At 44.6% G+C, this 12994-nt stretch overlaps 2 protein-coding genes and 1 pseudogene across 3 annotated transcripts; all 3 read right to left on the bottom strand.

Moving 5' to 3' along the window:
• On the bottom strand, window positions 3150–5043 carry LOC8083006 ((+)-neomenthol dehydrogenase). 2 transcript variants are annotated; one of them, XM_002446802.2, is made up of 5 exons: window positions 4747–4984; window positions 4348–4591; window positions 4200–4256; window positions 3912–4106; window positions 3150–3741 (listed from the first exon to the last, which is right to left on the bottom strand). In XM_002446802.2, exons 1-5 carry the CDS (start codon window positions 4767–4769, stop codon window positions 3361–3363), a joined length of 900 nt encoding a protein of 299 aa, XP_002446847.1. In that variant the 5' UTR covers window positions 4770–4984; the 3' UTR covers window positions 3150–3360. The 2 variants fall into 2 exon arrangements, with proteins under 2 accessions (XP_002446847.1, XP_021318384.1); XM_021462709.1 differs by having other exon boundaries at window positions 3912–4256; window positions 4747–5043.
• On the bottom strand, window positions 5608–11377 carry LOC8082885. The gene is made up of 9 exons (XM_002446800.2): window positions 11234–11377; window positions 10883–11126; window positions 10727–10807; window positions 10370–10564; window positions 9787–10163; window positions 6719–6962; window positions 6564–6635; window positions 6225–6419; window positions 5608–6120 (listed from the first exon to the last, which is right to left on the bottom strand). Exons 1-9 carry the CDS (start codon window positions 11266–11268, stop codon window positions 5740–5742), a joined length of 1824 nt encoding a protein of 607 aa, XP_002446845.2. The 5' UTR covers window positions 11269–11377; the 3' UTR covers window positions 5608–5739.
• On the bottom strand, window positions 11490–12346 carry LOC110436230 (annotated as a pseudogene).

Here is a 12994-nt window from a genome sequence, read left to right as displayed (position 1 = left end):
TGTTGCATTATCCTTCCAAGGCCGGCTGATTTCTTTAGACGAAGATTGATGTAACCCTGGACTTGTTTATACGAAGCTTGATGTAACCCTGGCCATAAAAGTCCAGTCGTTACTAGAGTCAGCAGAAAAGCAACTTGTCACAATTTTCTTAGCTCGTCCCCGGTGTGGGTGTGGCAGAGGCAGCACGGCGGAGGCAGGCTCCAATAATCCAATGCCGAGTGCCACATGAGCATCTCCAAGATTAGCCAAATTATTTTCTAAAAATAAATTTATCTATTATTTTTTTTGGTCTTTAACAGACTTTAACGACTCTCCAAATTTAGTAACTCTCCATCACATCTCATTCGCTCTCTACTTTTAGATAGTATACCTCACTAGTCATCTAGTATCTTGGTTTTACAGAGTCTTTTGGAGTAATCTAATGTTGTTTTAGTCAAATATATTTTAGAAAGTAGCTAAATCAGTAAACTTAGCTAGTCTTTTTAGCTAATTTCTTGGAGATGCTCTAAGTTGACGAACATAGAATTATAAATTTGGACTTGATACTACCTCCATTCACAAAAAAGTGCAATTATGAAAATCGTGCCTGTTAAACTAACTTAAATTTGACCAAATTTATAGTAAATAGTATTAGAATTTATGTCTCTAAATAAATTTATTATAAAACTATATTCTATAGTTAATTTAATAATACTTATTTTGTCTTATAAGTGTTAGTAATTTTTTAATATAAGTTTAGTCAAAATTTAAATTGAGTCCTCGAAATGTGATAGTTGTTTTTTTTTTGTGATGGATAGAGTACGTGATTAGCATGTGTATGTGATTAGAGAGAGCAAGAGCTTCTTTAAAGGGATGGAACAAAATTGAAATGAGCAAGAGAGAGAGCAGGGGAAGGGGGCGACCTGCTCAAGAACACTTAGCCTCGGTTCGATCTGATTGTTGGTGAAGGTTGCCCCTCGCACTAGAATTTCTTCATATTACGTGGAATTTTCAGGGCGGAACTGGTCACACTGACTGTTGAAGCAAGGACAAGTCTCACAATGAATTTCTTGTTTAGGAAGAATGAAATTCCACTTAAGATGTGGTTTTTAATAGAGGAGGTGTGCTCTGAAAATTGAAGGAGGTTGAGCAAGAAATTTCGAGAGTAGGCTTCTAGAAATTCTTGTTGAATGAAAAAAATTTTGGGTTGAGAACTATAAATAAGTCAAGGAGGATTTTTGAAAGGTGTCTAGAGAAACTATAAATGATCCTTTAAGCACTTAGGACACCTGCAGGTAATATAAATTTGATTCTTTGTAGTACACCATCCTATAACTCAGGGGAAGTTAAAATAAAATATAAACTAATTGCGAACTTCTCTCAAATTGAAGTGTGATGCTCTTTGAAGTAATAATTGAGCGGTCACACATTTCAATTGCACTTTACATATTGATATTTAACTGAAAATCTCATGAAACATCAATAGTTATATGCATTGTCATCTATTCACCAAAACCCATAAATAGGATTTGATGCACTACTTACACAAAAATGTGAACAATGATCTTCGAGAAATTGCGATGAAAAACTAATGTAGGTGATTTTTTTTGTGCAACAAAAATTTAAGCTTAAAAATTAAGAAGAAAAGCTTTTTGTTTTCAGGAAGGAAGCCATGTGACCCAAGAATATTGTTTTCTTATTCTTTTTAAGTATATTTTCTTATTCATTACGCTAGCTCTCTCTAGTATTTTGTGGCATGGAATCACGTGGCGAGGAGTTCGCTAGAGTATCCGAGAAATTCAGCAGGAACTTCAAGAGATTAAAGAATACAAAAGAATGGCACGGGAGAACTTTTGACGAAAAATGTATAGAAAAGATTGTAGCGGACTTCTATCACTTCATCATGCACGAATATATTCATCGAAATGACAATTACTTCTGCCGTGATAGCGAGCTAGCCAAGGAGGACAAGTTTGAGAAAATCAGAACGTGGGAGAAATTATGTATCAAAGATGATGCCCGGATCTGTTTTAGACACAAGGACTAAATATGACTTGAGACGCGTGAAATCTTAGCTTTGAGTTCAAAAAATGTTCACCGTGTACGTGTCGTTCGGTTCGCCGCAGCAAATTGCCTTGCCGCAGCCCGCGATGCCCTGACATGCTGGTAGTTTTCAAGTTTCGGGCTGGCACTGTTAGGAAACAGACCGTGGGCTCTAAGATGGCGTTGGGTGGCTGAATACTGTGGGCGCATTGTGTTGTTATCCTTTGGTTGAGTACTGGTCTTGGCCCAGGATAAAAAAAGAAGAGTACTGGGCTTGGCCCAAATAGGCGTAGGGGCTCGGCCTGGTATGTGTGATGACGTTTACTGGAAGAGTTGCAGTTATGTATTTTTGACGGAAATGAGAACGAACTCTCCTCCCTGACATAGTGAAATTCCTGCTTGTTCTTCCCTTCTTCCTCCTTCCAAGCTCCAAATTCTTGCTATTTTCTGCCATTCTACCTATATGTCGTGCTAGATCTTGACAGCCACCCGCGTGCGGCAGCAGATTTGTCGCCGGTTCGTCACGACCTCACGAGACTCTGCCTGTCACTGGCTCACTATGAACGCTCGTGTCCGTTGAGCACCAATGCCCAATGACCTTCACTGCTACAGGCGTAAACTATGCACACGACTTCAATTCAATGGTATTTTTTTTTGGGCGGGCGCGGGTAGCTCACTGAACAACTTTATCGGTGGAGCTAAAACTGTTTCGTTAAATCATTTAGCAAAGTAGCCACTATTTTTAGCTCTATCCCACCTCAAATCTTTGTAAGAGCATGATTTAATGGATTTATTGGGTGAATCTATTTCGTTTTATCTGTTTGACATAAAACGACTCTAAATAACTCTGAAGGCAGTGGAAAAGCCCGGCCAAATAGGGTCACGGTTCAAACTAAAAAAAGACACTTATCCGATATCTTTTTTTTTCGACTCAGGCCTTGTTTAGATTCAATTGTTTTTTTTTAGGTTTTAATACTGTAGCACTTTCGTTTTATTTGACAAATATTGTCCAATCATCGAGTAACTAGACTTAAAAAATTCGTCTCGCGATTTACAGGCAAACTATGTAATTAGTTTTTATTTTCATCTATATTTAAAGCTCTATGCATGTGTCACAAGATTTGATGTCATACGAAATCTCGAAAAGTTTTTGTTTCTTTTTTTGGGCGAACTAAACAAGGTATCCGACATCTGGGCAATTTTATTACCGAAGCTGCAACAATTCTTTATTCGCCGTCTCAAACCAGCGACTGCGCAGGTAGATACTAGCACTAGCACGGCGGTGGCGCAGTAGCGCTGGACCGGCCGTGCCCTAGTCTAGGGGGACATGGCGCACTGTCACACGAACGGCGCCTCCTGGCCTAACGCGAAGAAAGCGCCGGTCTGGCCACCTTCCGGAAGCAGCGCCACCTTCACGATGTTGGCCGCGCCCTCCGCGGGCGTCAGCAGGCCAGTCTGCCTGGTCATGTCGGTCTTCACGTACCCGGGATGCGCGCAGTTGATGCGCAGCTCCGGGTGCCTCCTCGCCAGCACCCTCGAGTACGAGTTCAGGGCCACCTTGGCCACCTTGTACGCCGAGAACTCCGTCGGCCACCCGCGGGCGTCCAGCGCGCCGGCCTCGAAGTCCCGGAGGAACGCGCTCAGCAGCTCGTCCAGCCTCTCCTCCGTCAGGTTCTCGATGTCGTCCAGCTCCTGCTTCACCTCCTCGTTCCTGATATGCTGCACGCCATTGGAATGATAGATTGATAGATACATCTTCATTCAGTTCAGCCTGTTCGCTTAGCTAAAAACACTGTTCGCTAATTTTTTTAAGAGAAAAATACTGCTAAATAGCTGATAAATTTGGAGTTTAAATTTAGATCTGTGTGATGAGAAATCAGAACACTTACACTTAGCAGGCCGAAGTCGGAGGAGACGTTGACGACCCTTCCGTCGGAGGAGGCTTGCAGCAGCGGCAGCAGCGCTTCGGTCACGTTCTTCACCCCGTAGTAGTTTGTCTGAATGCCTGCCTTAGCAGCGTCGCTTGTCGGCCGGCATTGTTTCCCCATCCATTGCATCATCTGAAACGCATCCAGGCCCTTGATCTGTTCCACACGCACCAACATCAATTCACATTGTGGCCTACGAGCTGAAAATCTGACAATACATATCGGAGGAGCATGTATGTATTGTAAAACCTCAGCAGGATTTTCGATGGGAAGTGTCTCAACCCCACCGATAGCGGCATTGTTTACCTACAAACAATGGCCTTCATTCATCAGTCACAGTCACCGGCCCTACCCTTCAAACCTTCAGAAATTAAGTTCGAAGAAAGAGGAGTGTTACCAGGATGTCTAGCTTTCCAAAACGCGCCTTCAAGAAACCGGCCAATCTAGCGATGCTCTGAGCATCGGTGACCTCCAGCTGATGGAAAATGACATCGGAGAGCCCCGCGTCTTTGAGCTCCTCTACGGCGGCTGCGCCCCTCTTCTCGTCCCTGGCTGTCAAGACGACGGTGATGCCATTGCTGGCCAGCTGCCTGCACACCTCCAGCCCGATACCTTTGTTCCCGCCGGTGACAACAGCAACCCTACCAAAGTACACGACAGTACTGCATGTTATGTTATTCCCCTAAAAAAGAACCGGGCTTACTGATGGACTCCCAATTTTTTTTAAGAAACTCCCAGTGCTAAAGCTAAACTTCCGTATAGATTACACGCCACCAGAACGTCGGATGGCACGTACCTTGTGCCGATAGCGGCCGCCATGAGCCTGTGCACCACGAGCTCGAGCAACAGGATGAGAGATGTATTCCTCACTCCTCAGTCCTCAGCCACTCGGTGAACTTGACGACAAGATCACAAGAGTGGGGACGACAGGGATAGCTGCTGGTTATTTATGTTGCCTAGCGAGGGGTTGGTGGTTGTTAGCAATACTACTTACGAAGAACAGGACGTTCGATGGATGTTTCGCCAGCTGCCGGCACCGTAGTAAACTTTTCTGCACACCAGAACCAATGAACGGTGGAAATATCTGGAGGCTTGGAGACTACGGTCCAGTCCAGGCAAGTGAAGAACGCACGCAGTGACGTAGATGACGACATTTTCCTCCCCAAATGAATAATGGTGACGGATCTTATAATGGCGTACTCAACGGCCAGCTATTTGGCTACCTGACTTTTTTTTCTCGGATAATGGAAGAAAATTCGGCTTCATCCTTGACATAGCCATGTTTCTAGTGGAGTAGTGGTCTGCAGGTTGTGGCTGGAGCGCAGGACCTTCGGTGCAAAAGGTCGAGCTCAGGACAAGAGGTTTTTCAGGTGGTTGTGGAGGATGCCAAGCTTCAGGATCGTGCGGGTTTTTGCCAAATTCATTCGCTCTTGTCATTTCTATATAGTTGCTCTTTAGCATTTCTGTGTTTTCCAAGCTCTTTTTTTTAATTTAAACTCTACTCCATCTTAATGAAATACATGCCGCGAAGGCATGATCTTGAAAAAAACCAAAAATACCAGCATCGTGTGCCAAAATTTTGGACCGCTCTGTTCGCTTGAGCTTATTATCTGCCGAATAGATCAGTCATTCAGTAGTGTTTTTCTCACACAACAAATCAGCGAACAGTATTTTCAACTATGACTTATGTATCAGAAGCGTTAGAGAGGAATAAAGGAGTCAGCAGTAAACGTTGATAACAGGCAGTTGGAGAACAACGAACAGAACATTAACGATGCATGGTGCTTTTTCACACAAAGGACGCCTCCACTCCCCACGCGAAGTATGCGCCGGTCGGGCCGCCTTCCGGCAGCAGCGCCACCTTCACCAAGTTGGCCGCGCCTTCCTCGGGCGTCAGGGGTCCGGTGTGGATGGTCATGTCGGTGCTCACGTAGCCGGGGTGCGCGCAGTTGATGCGCAGTTCGGGGTGCCTTCTTGCCAGGATCCTCGAGTACGCGTTCATGGCCACCTTGGCCACCTTGTACGCCGAGAAAGCCATCGGCCACCCACGCGCCTCCACCTCGCCGGCCTCGAAGTCTCTTAGGAACGTGGCCAGCACCTCGTCCAGCCTCTCCTCGGTCAGCTTCTCCACATCGTTCAGCTCCTGCCTTAGCTCCTCGTTGTTGATTAGCTACATATACACCAGGAATGAAGAACTTTTCATATTTAATGTCCGTTGTAGTGTAAGAGTAAGACGTACTGAGATCAGAGGTGTTGCCAAAAGAAGTTGATTACCCTTAGCAGCCCAAATTCAGAGGAGACATTGACGATCCTCCCATCGGAGGAAGCCTGCAGCAGAGGCAGTAAGGCTTCAATCACATGCTTTACGCCATAGTAGTTGGTCTTCACGCCTTCTCTTGCAGCGTCGTAGGTCTCCCGGACACCTTTAAACATGCATTCAAGCCTTTGGCCCTGATCCATGCCACTGAACTGTTGGGCACATATACAACAACAAAGCAAACTTTTGCATCAATTTGGCCTAATATAATTCACCAAAGATCAAATTTCAGGACCTGTCACCAAGGTTTAATTTTGTGCTTGAGAAGATGCTTTGAAGATCGATGTAAAGCTCACCTTTTCCTCGCTTGCTGGACTGTCGGCAGGATCTTGGACGTACTCAACAGCACCAATTGCGGCATTATTTATCTATACAAATAGTATCTCACCTATCATCCCTGGCCAAGTGGCCATATCAATCCTCTTCATCAAGTTATAAAAAGGCAACCTACCAGTATGTCTAGCTTCCCAAAACGAGTCTTGAGGAACTCAGCCAACCGAGCGATGCTCGGAGCATCAGTAATCTCCAGCTGATGGAAAATAACATTGGAGAGCCCTGCTTCTCTGAGCTTCTCTGCAGCGGCTGCGCCCCTCGTCTCGTCCCTGGCTGTTAAGACCACGGTGGCGCCGTCGCCGGCCAGCTGCCGGCAAACCTCTAGCCCAATCCCTTTGTTCCCGCCGGTGACCACGGCAATCCTGTCAAGGCCAGGGTCAATCACCACAAGTTGTATCTGTGTTACAATTTTTTACATATGACTTCTTCATAAACAAAACCTGGTAGGTTCCAGAATAGTTGAAGGGCCGCCGGCACTTGTTTTTTTGCAAAGACTGCACGAAAGAACGAAGCATGGAGGTATGGCACTTACCTTGTTTTCAGGGCACTGGGATTGGGAATAGCGGCCTCCATGAGCGTGCACCACGGGCTCCAGCGAGAGCAGAGCACTCAGGTAAATGGTCTGGACGATGACACTGCTCTGAGGGCTCAGTGAAAGAAAAAAAAATTGGCAACCGTGACCTGATATTTTCTACTCGAAATGGCATCTTGGTGGTGGCCACCACAAGTACCGAATCAATGACAACGGACAGACGACTGAACGAAATCCGCACAATCGGTTCGGAGGGGTGCTGGTGTCCACGATAGCTGTCGACTGTCGTTGTATGGTTGCACCTGCTCTACCCGAGGCCGGCGGCCCCACGCCGCAATGAGACTTTTGCGCCACGTGAGTAGGACTAGTCCCCACCCCCACGTTTACATTTTCTTTTTTTATTTTAACTATATTCATTCGTAGAAAAACATATTGATATTTATGATGCTGAATTAATATATTGAATTTGTCACATAATATAGTGATGTATATATATTTCATGTCATGAATGTTAATAATTTTCTCTATAAATTTAATCAAACTTATGATTTTTACATTTTAACTAAACCTATAAGATTATTATTTTTAGGATAGAAATTGTACGCCGTATAAAAAATGTTAAACTATCCCTTTTATAACTTTATACAATATATAAGTAACAAAAAAACATTTGTTGCTCTGTTCCTCTTCCTAAGAATTACACGCAAATGGGTTTTAGTGTTTAGAGAGTTTAGGTTACATAAAAGGTCGGGTTGTTAAGGGTTTAAGTTGAGCAACCGAAGGTAAAAGGCAAACTAGCCTCCATCTTCCTTTCATATCATGTGTACTCTTGGTCATCACGGGAGGAGACGATCTCCTTGAACTTTATTGACCATTTCGCCCATATGACCATATCTATAACTAAGCATTTTCCAAAAGAAAAAAAATCAGAATATATGTGAACAAAATGGTTACATAATTTGGTTTTCGACTGAATCATAGATTTCTCGAAGAACCATGGGCTTCGTGACCACATTTGGGTGGTCATACCTTGAGGCAAAATGCTTCACTACAGATGGCCAAACGAGAAGCATGAGTGCGAATATTCATGACACAACAAAACATGTAATACACAACCAATCTTGGGAGTGGGAAGTTTGTAAAATTTATAGTGTGTCATGCCAGCCGATGAACATGTAATACCTAGCCAATCATGGGAGTGGGAGAGGGTTTGTAAAATTCATGTATAAAAGTATAACCAGATTTTTTTTATTTGTTCTAGTTATCCAGGCATCCAGCACAAATATTCTCAACAAAATAGTCATTCAAAAAATTTATATGCAACTTATCCAGAACATTTTTTTTCTAATAATTTCTTCTGGATAAACTTCTCAACCAAAAAAAATTGTTCATAGTACATAGAAGAAAAGTGGGTAGATTACTAAAAAATAAGAAAGAAAAATAAAATGAAAGAAAAGAATGGAAGGAGAAAAGAGAGTGACAAAAACGACGAGCCTCTCAGATCGGATATCACGGCTGCGGAATCGTTGTAGAAAAGTTTGGTTCCTAAGGTAATGTAGGAAAAAGTTGTCAATAACTTTTGTCAAAAATATATTGACAAACTGTGATTAGGAGTTATGGTGATAATTTATGTCCTACAAAATATATTTATATACAAAAATTGTGAATATAACTTTTTAATTTTCTAAAAATATAAAAATCATAGAAATAATTTTTCAAAAAGATCACAGGGTTATCTTTGTTTGCTGGTTTTAAGTGCAGCGAACATTTGCTAATTTGAATTTGGGCGTAGGATGCAATCCGTCTGTAGTCCTGGGGGTTCCTTTTCTTTTTCTGGTTTTTTTATTTGTTATCTATTCTGTTTTTTTATTAGTTATCTATTCATTTTATAAAATTTAAAAATCAACGGCTATGATTTGTTTGAGGTACTCTTCTATCCCAAAAATAATGCAATTATGACAAACGTGTCAGTTAAACTAGTTCAACTTTGACTAAAGTTTAGGCCTTGTTTAGATCCAATTTTTTTTTTTGGATTTTGACACTAGCACTTTTGTTTTTATTTGACAAACATTGTCTAATCATGGAGTAACTAGGCTTAAAAGATTCGTCTCGCGATTTACAGGCAAACTGTACAATTAGTTTTTGTTTTTCATCGATCTATATTTAATGCTTCTTGCCGCAAGATTTGATGTGACGGAGAATCTTGAAAAGTTTTTAGTTTTTAGGATGAACTAAACAAGGCCTTACAGTAAATAATATTAGCATTTATGTCTCCAACTAAATTTATTATGACAATATATTCTATAATTAATAAAATGATACTTGTTTTGTTTTATGAGTATTAGCTTTCTTTTAGATGAAAATACTTTGTCACTACAACAGCTTTGATTTAACAAAGGCGTGTATTTTTGGGCATCAGTGATCCATAAAAAGAGACCATTTTGCAGTGGTGGTGGGGTTTGTTTGTCTCATTAATACAAAACGTCTACCTCTAAAAACGTTTTTGGCAGTAGTGTGCCTAGCTTTATTATTGAAGTTTAAGAGTTCAAAGGTTGAGCGCTGAGTTTAGACGCAAATGGGAAAAAAAATTGTAGCATCTTTCAGATGAATATCTATAGAGAATAGATGAGGTGCAGCTGCATGTTCAACATCACACGAACGAGGACTCTGCAAAGTCTTCAAAGAACGCGCCGGTCGGCCCGCCTTCCGGCAGCAGCGCCACCATGGCCACCCTGCTGCCGCCTTCCTCCGGCGTCAACAGCCCCGAGTGTATGGTCATGTCGGTCTTCACGTAGCCAGGATGCGCACAGTTGACGCGCAGCTCGGGGTGCCGCCTCGCCAGGATCCTCGAGTACGCGTTCATGGCCGCCTTGGCCACCTTGTACGCCGAGAAATACATCGGCCAGCCGTTGGATTCCACCGCGCCGGCCTCGAAGTCTTTCAGGAACATGTCCAGCAGGCCATCCAGCCTCTCCGGGGTGAGGTTATCAATGTCGTTCAGCTCCCGCTTCAGCTCCTCGTTTCGGAAAAGCTGCATAGGGGGGGCTTTTGTTACTGCAGTTTCATGCTCTAATTTGGAAATTCTAGAGGATAGGATCCTTCGAACATGAGATTCGATCGGCCTTGATAAGATTTGGAAGAAAACTTTCATATCTGAATTTTATCTCTCTTTTTTTTAGCATGAATGATGCACTGGCATTAGATTTTTGCACAAAGTGATCAGCATATCTCACTTACCCTGAGCTGCCCGAAGTGGGAGGAGACGTTAACGATCCTCCCATCGGAGGAGGCCTGCAGCAGAGGGAGTAAAACTTGGATTAGTTGCTTTGTGCCGTAGTAGTTTGTGCGCAGGCCTGTCTTTGCATCATCGTAAGTCTCCCGGCAATTTTGCCACAGCCATCCAAGCCTCTGATCCATATCCATGCCACTGAGCTGTTGCGCGCGTCAATATAGAACTATAGTTACAGGTTGGACTTTGGAGTACAAGCAATTAAAAGAGAGTTTGACAAACAAGTCTCCTGCTACATCGTCGTTTGATCAACACACACAGCTGAAAAGTCTACGCAAAAAAAATATACTATAAAAAAATCTCGCCTTTGCCTTTTCCTCGCTCGTTACTGAGTCACGATCTTGGTCATGAACATACTCAATCCCACCAATCGCGGCATTATTTACCTACGAAAAATATGTCAGCTATCCGGCGAGATATCTTGAACCTTCAAAAGTTACCGTAGACGGTTCAGTGATCACCAGGATATCTAGCTTCCCGAAACGGGTCTTGAGGAACTCAGCAATTCGAGCGATGCTCGGAGCATCGATAATGTCCAGTTGGTGGAAAAGGACATCGGAGAGCCCCAGGTCTCTGAGCTTCTCCACGGCCGCAGCGCCCCTCGCCTCGTCCCTGGCTGTTAAGACGACGGTGACCCCGTTGCCGGCCAGCTGCCGGCACACCTCCAGCCCGATCCCTTTGTTGCCGCCGGTGACCACGGCGACCCTGGCAGACGCAACCACCACAGTAGATTAGTACCACGGCCTACTTCATGGATTCACTGGCAATAATGGCAACTATCCACTGCAGGCAGTAAACGCGGCGTGGCGTACCTGGCGTTCGCAGGAGTGGGGAGATCGCCCTCCATCACGTAGGGCAACACTACTACGAGCTCGAACAACCCAAGGCGACACGTCTCGCTTAATTTGGCGCTCTGGAAGTGGTTCTCTTGAGCACCTGAAGTGACTTGAAGGGACTACCAGAAGGGGACTACTGCTGATTTTATATATTCTTGAAGCCGGAGCCGTGGATGTGATTAGGTGTACTAGTGAGATCACTCCCCACGTAACCGGCCTCAATCATACTCACGTATGTTGGCACGTGCTAGTATTTGGCAGCCGCTCTGGATAAACACAAACTGGTCAAACACCGAGGTCGATCGTGAGAACGGGCGCGCCGCGAGAGCAGCCGCAACAAGCCGACCAGCCGTGCCGTTCCTAAAAATCCGACTCTGATCACATGAACCTTGCCGCCGTCGCCGTCAAAGAACGCGCCGGTCGGCGCGCCTTCCGGAAGCAGCGCCACGGCCACCACCGTTCCGCGCGCCGGCCTCCTCGGGCGCGAGGAGCCCCGAGTTCCGTGTCATGTCGGTCCTCACGTACCCGGGGTCGACGCAGTTGACGCGCAGTGCCGGGTGCCTCCTCGCCAGGACGATCCGCGAGTACGCGTCCATGGCCGCCTTGGCCACCCTGTACGCCGAGAACTCCGCCGGCCACCCGCGGGCCTCCACCGCGCCGGCGGCCGGCCTCGAAGTCGTTCAGGAATGCGTCGAGTAACTCGTCCAGTCGCGCTCCTCGTCGAGGTTGTCGACGTCGTTCAGCTCCTGCTTCAGCTCATCGCTTCTGAAAAACTGCATAGGGGATTCAGGATATTCAGGCACACGTAATTAAGCTTGGTTCAGAAATCAGAATTCCTGATTGTTGACAATTCTTCCGTCGGAGGAGGAAGACAGCAGGAGCGGCAAGATGGCTTCGGTGACGTGCTTGCGGCGTCATGAGTTTGTCGGCAGTTTTTCCACATCCACTAAACTCTCTCATGTCATGCCCATCCATATGCCACTAAACTGCTAGCATCACTGATCGCTAACACCGCCGTGACTTTTTATCAAGTGTTAGAGGTTTAGTGGAGATGCCAGATCGAACGCTTAGCTTTTCCACCGCACTAATTGCAGCATTATTCACCTGAGATCGAACAAGAAGAGAGGGGATGATGATAATAGATGGTTAACGCACATCTGTGCTTGTTGTGAACGACGGTGGATAAATGACGAAAAACACAATATCAAATCACAGCGGAGACATAAGATTTAACGTGGAAAAATCTTTAAAGCAAAGAGGAAAAACCACGGGCGCCAGACAGGAACCACTCCTCATTATTCTCAATAGTTGGGTTACAACGTCGTGCGATGGCTTACAAGATCGTATCCTCCTTTATAATGTGCAACTAAATTTGGAACATATTCAACATTGCTACCATCGAACGAGATTGAAATACGGGAGTATACACTAGTATGGGAGGCGGTTCAGCAGATTCATCTCGACGATACCGGGAAGACACTATCGTATGGCGCTAGACAGCGGATGGTGAGTATATAGCTCAAAGTGCATACCGCATCCAATTCGAAGGGACTTTCTCTAAACTGAGGATCACACCGATCTGGAAAGCCAAAGCTAAATCAAAATGCAAATTTTCTGCTTGGACCCTGCTTCACAAAAAGATACTCATGATCAAAAAATAAACTGGCCAAAAGGAAATGAGCCGAAAACTCCAACACATCTTGGCTCATCTTGAGGTACTGGTTTGGACTTTCGATT

This window comes from Sorghum bicolor, chromosome 6 (genome assembly GCF_000003195.3).
Source record: "Sorghum bicolor cultivar BTx623 chromosome 6, Sorghum_bicolor_NCBIv3, whole genome shotgun sequence".
In the NCBI taxonomy this organism is placed as follows: domain Eukaryota; kingdom Viridiplantae; phylum Streptophyta; class Magnoliopsida; order Poales; family Poaceae; genus Sorghum; species Sorghum bicolor.
This window is presented reverse-complemented; position numbering and strand designations above follow the sequence as displayed.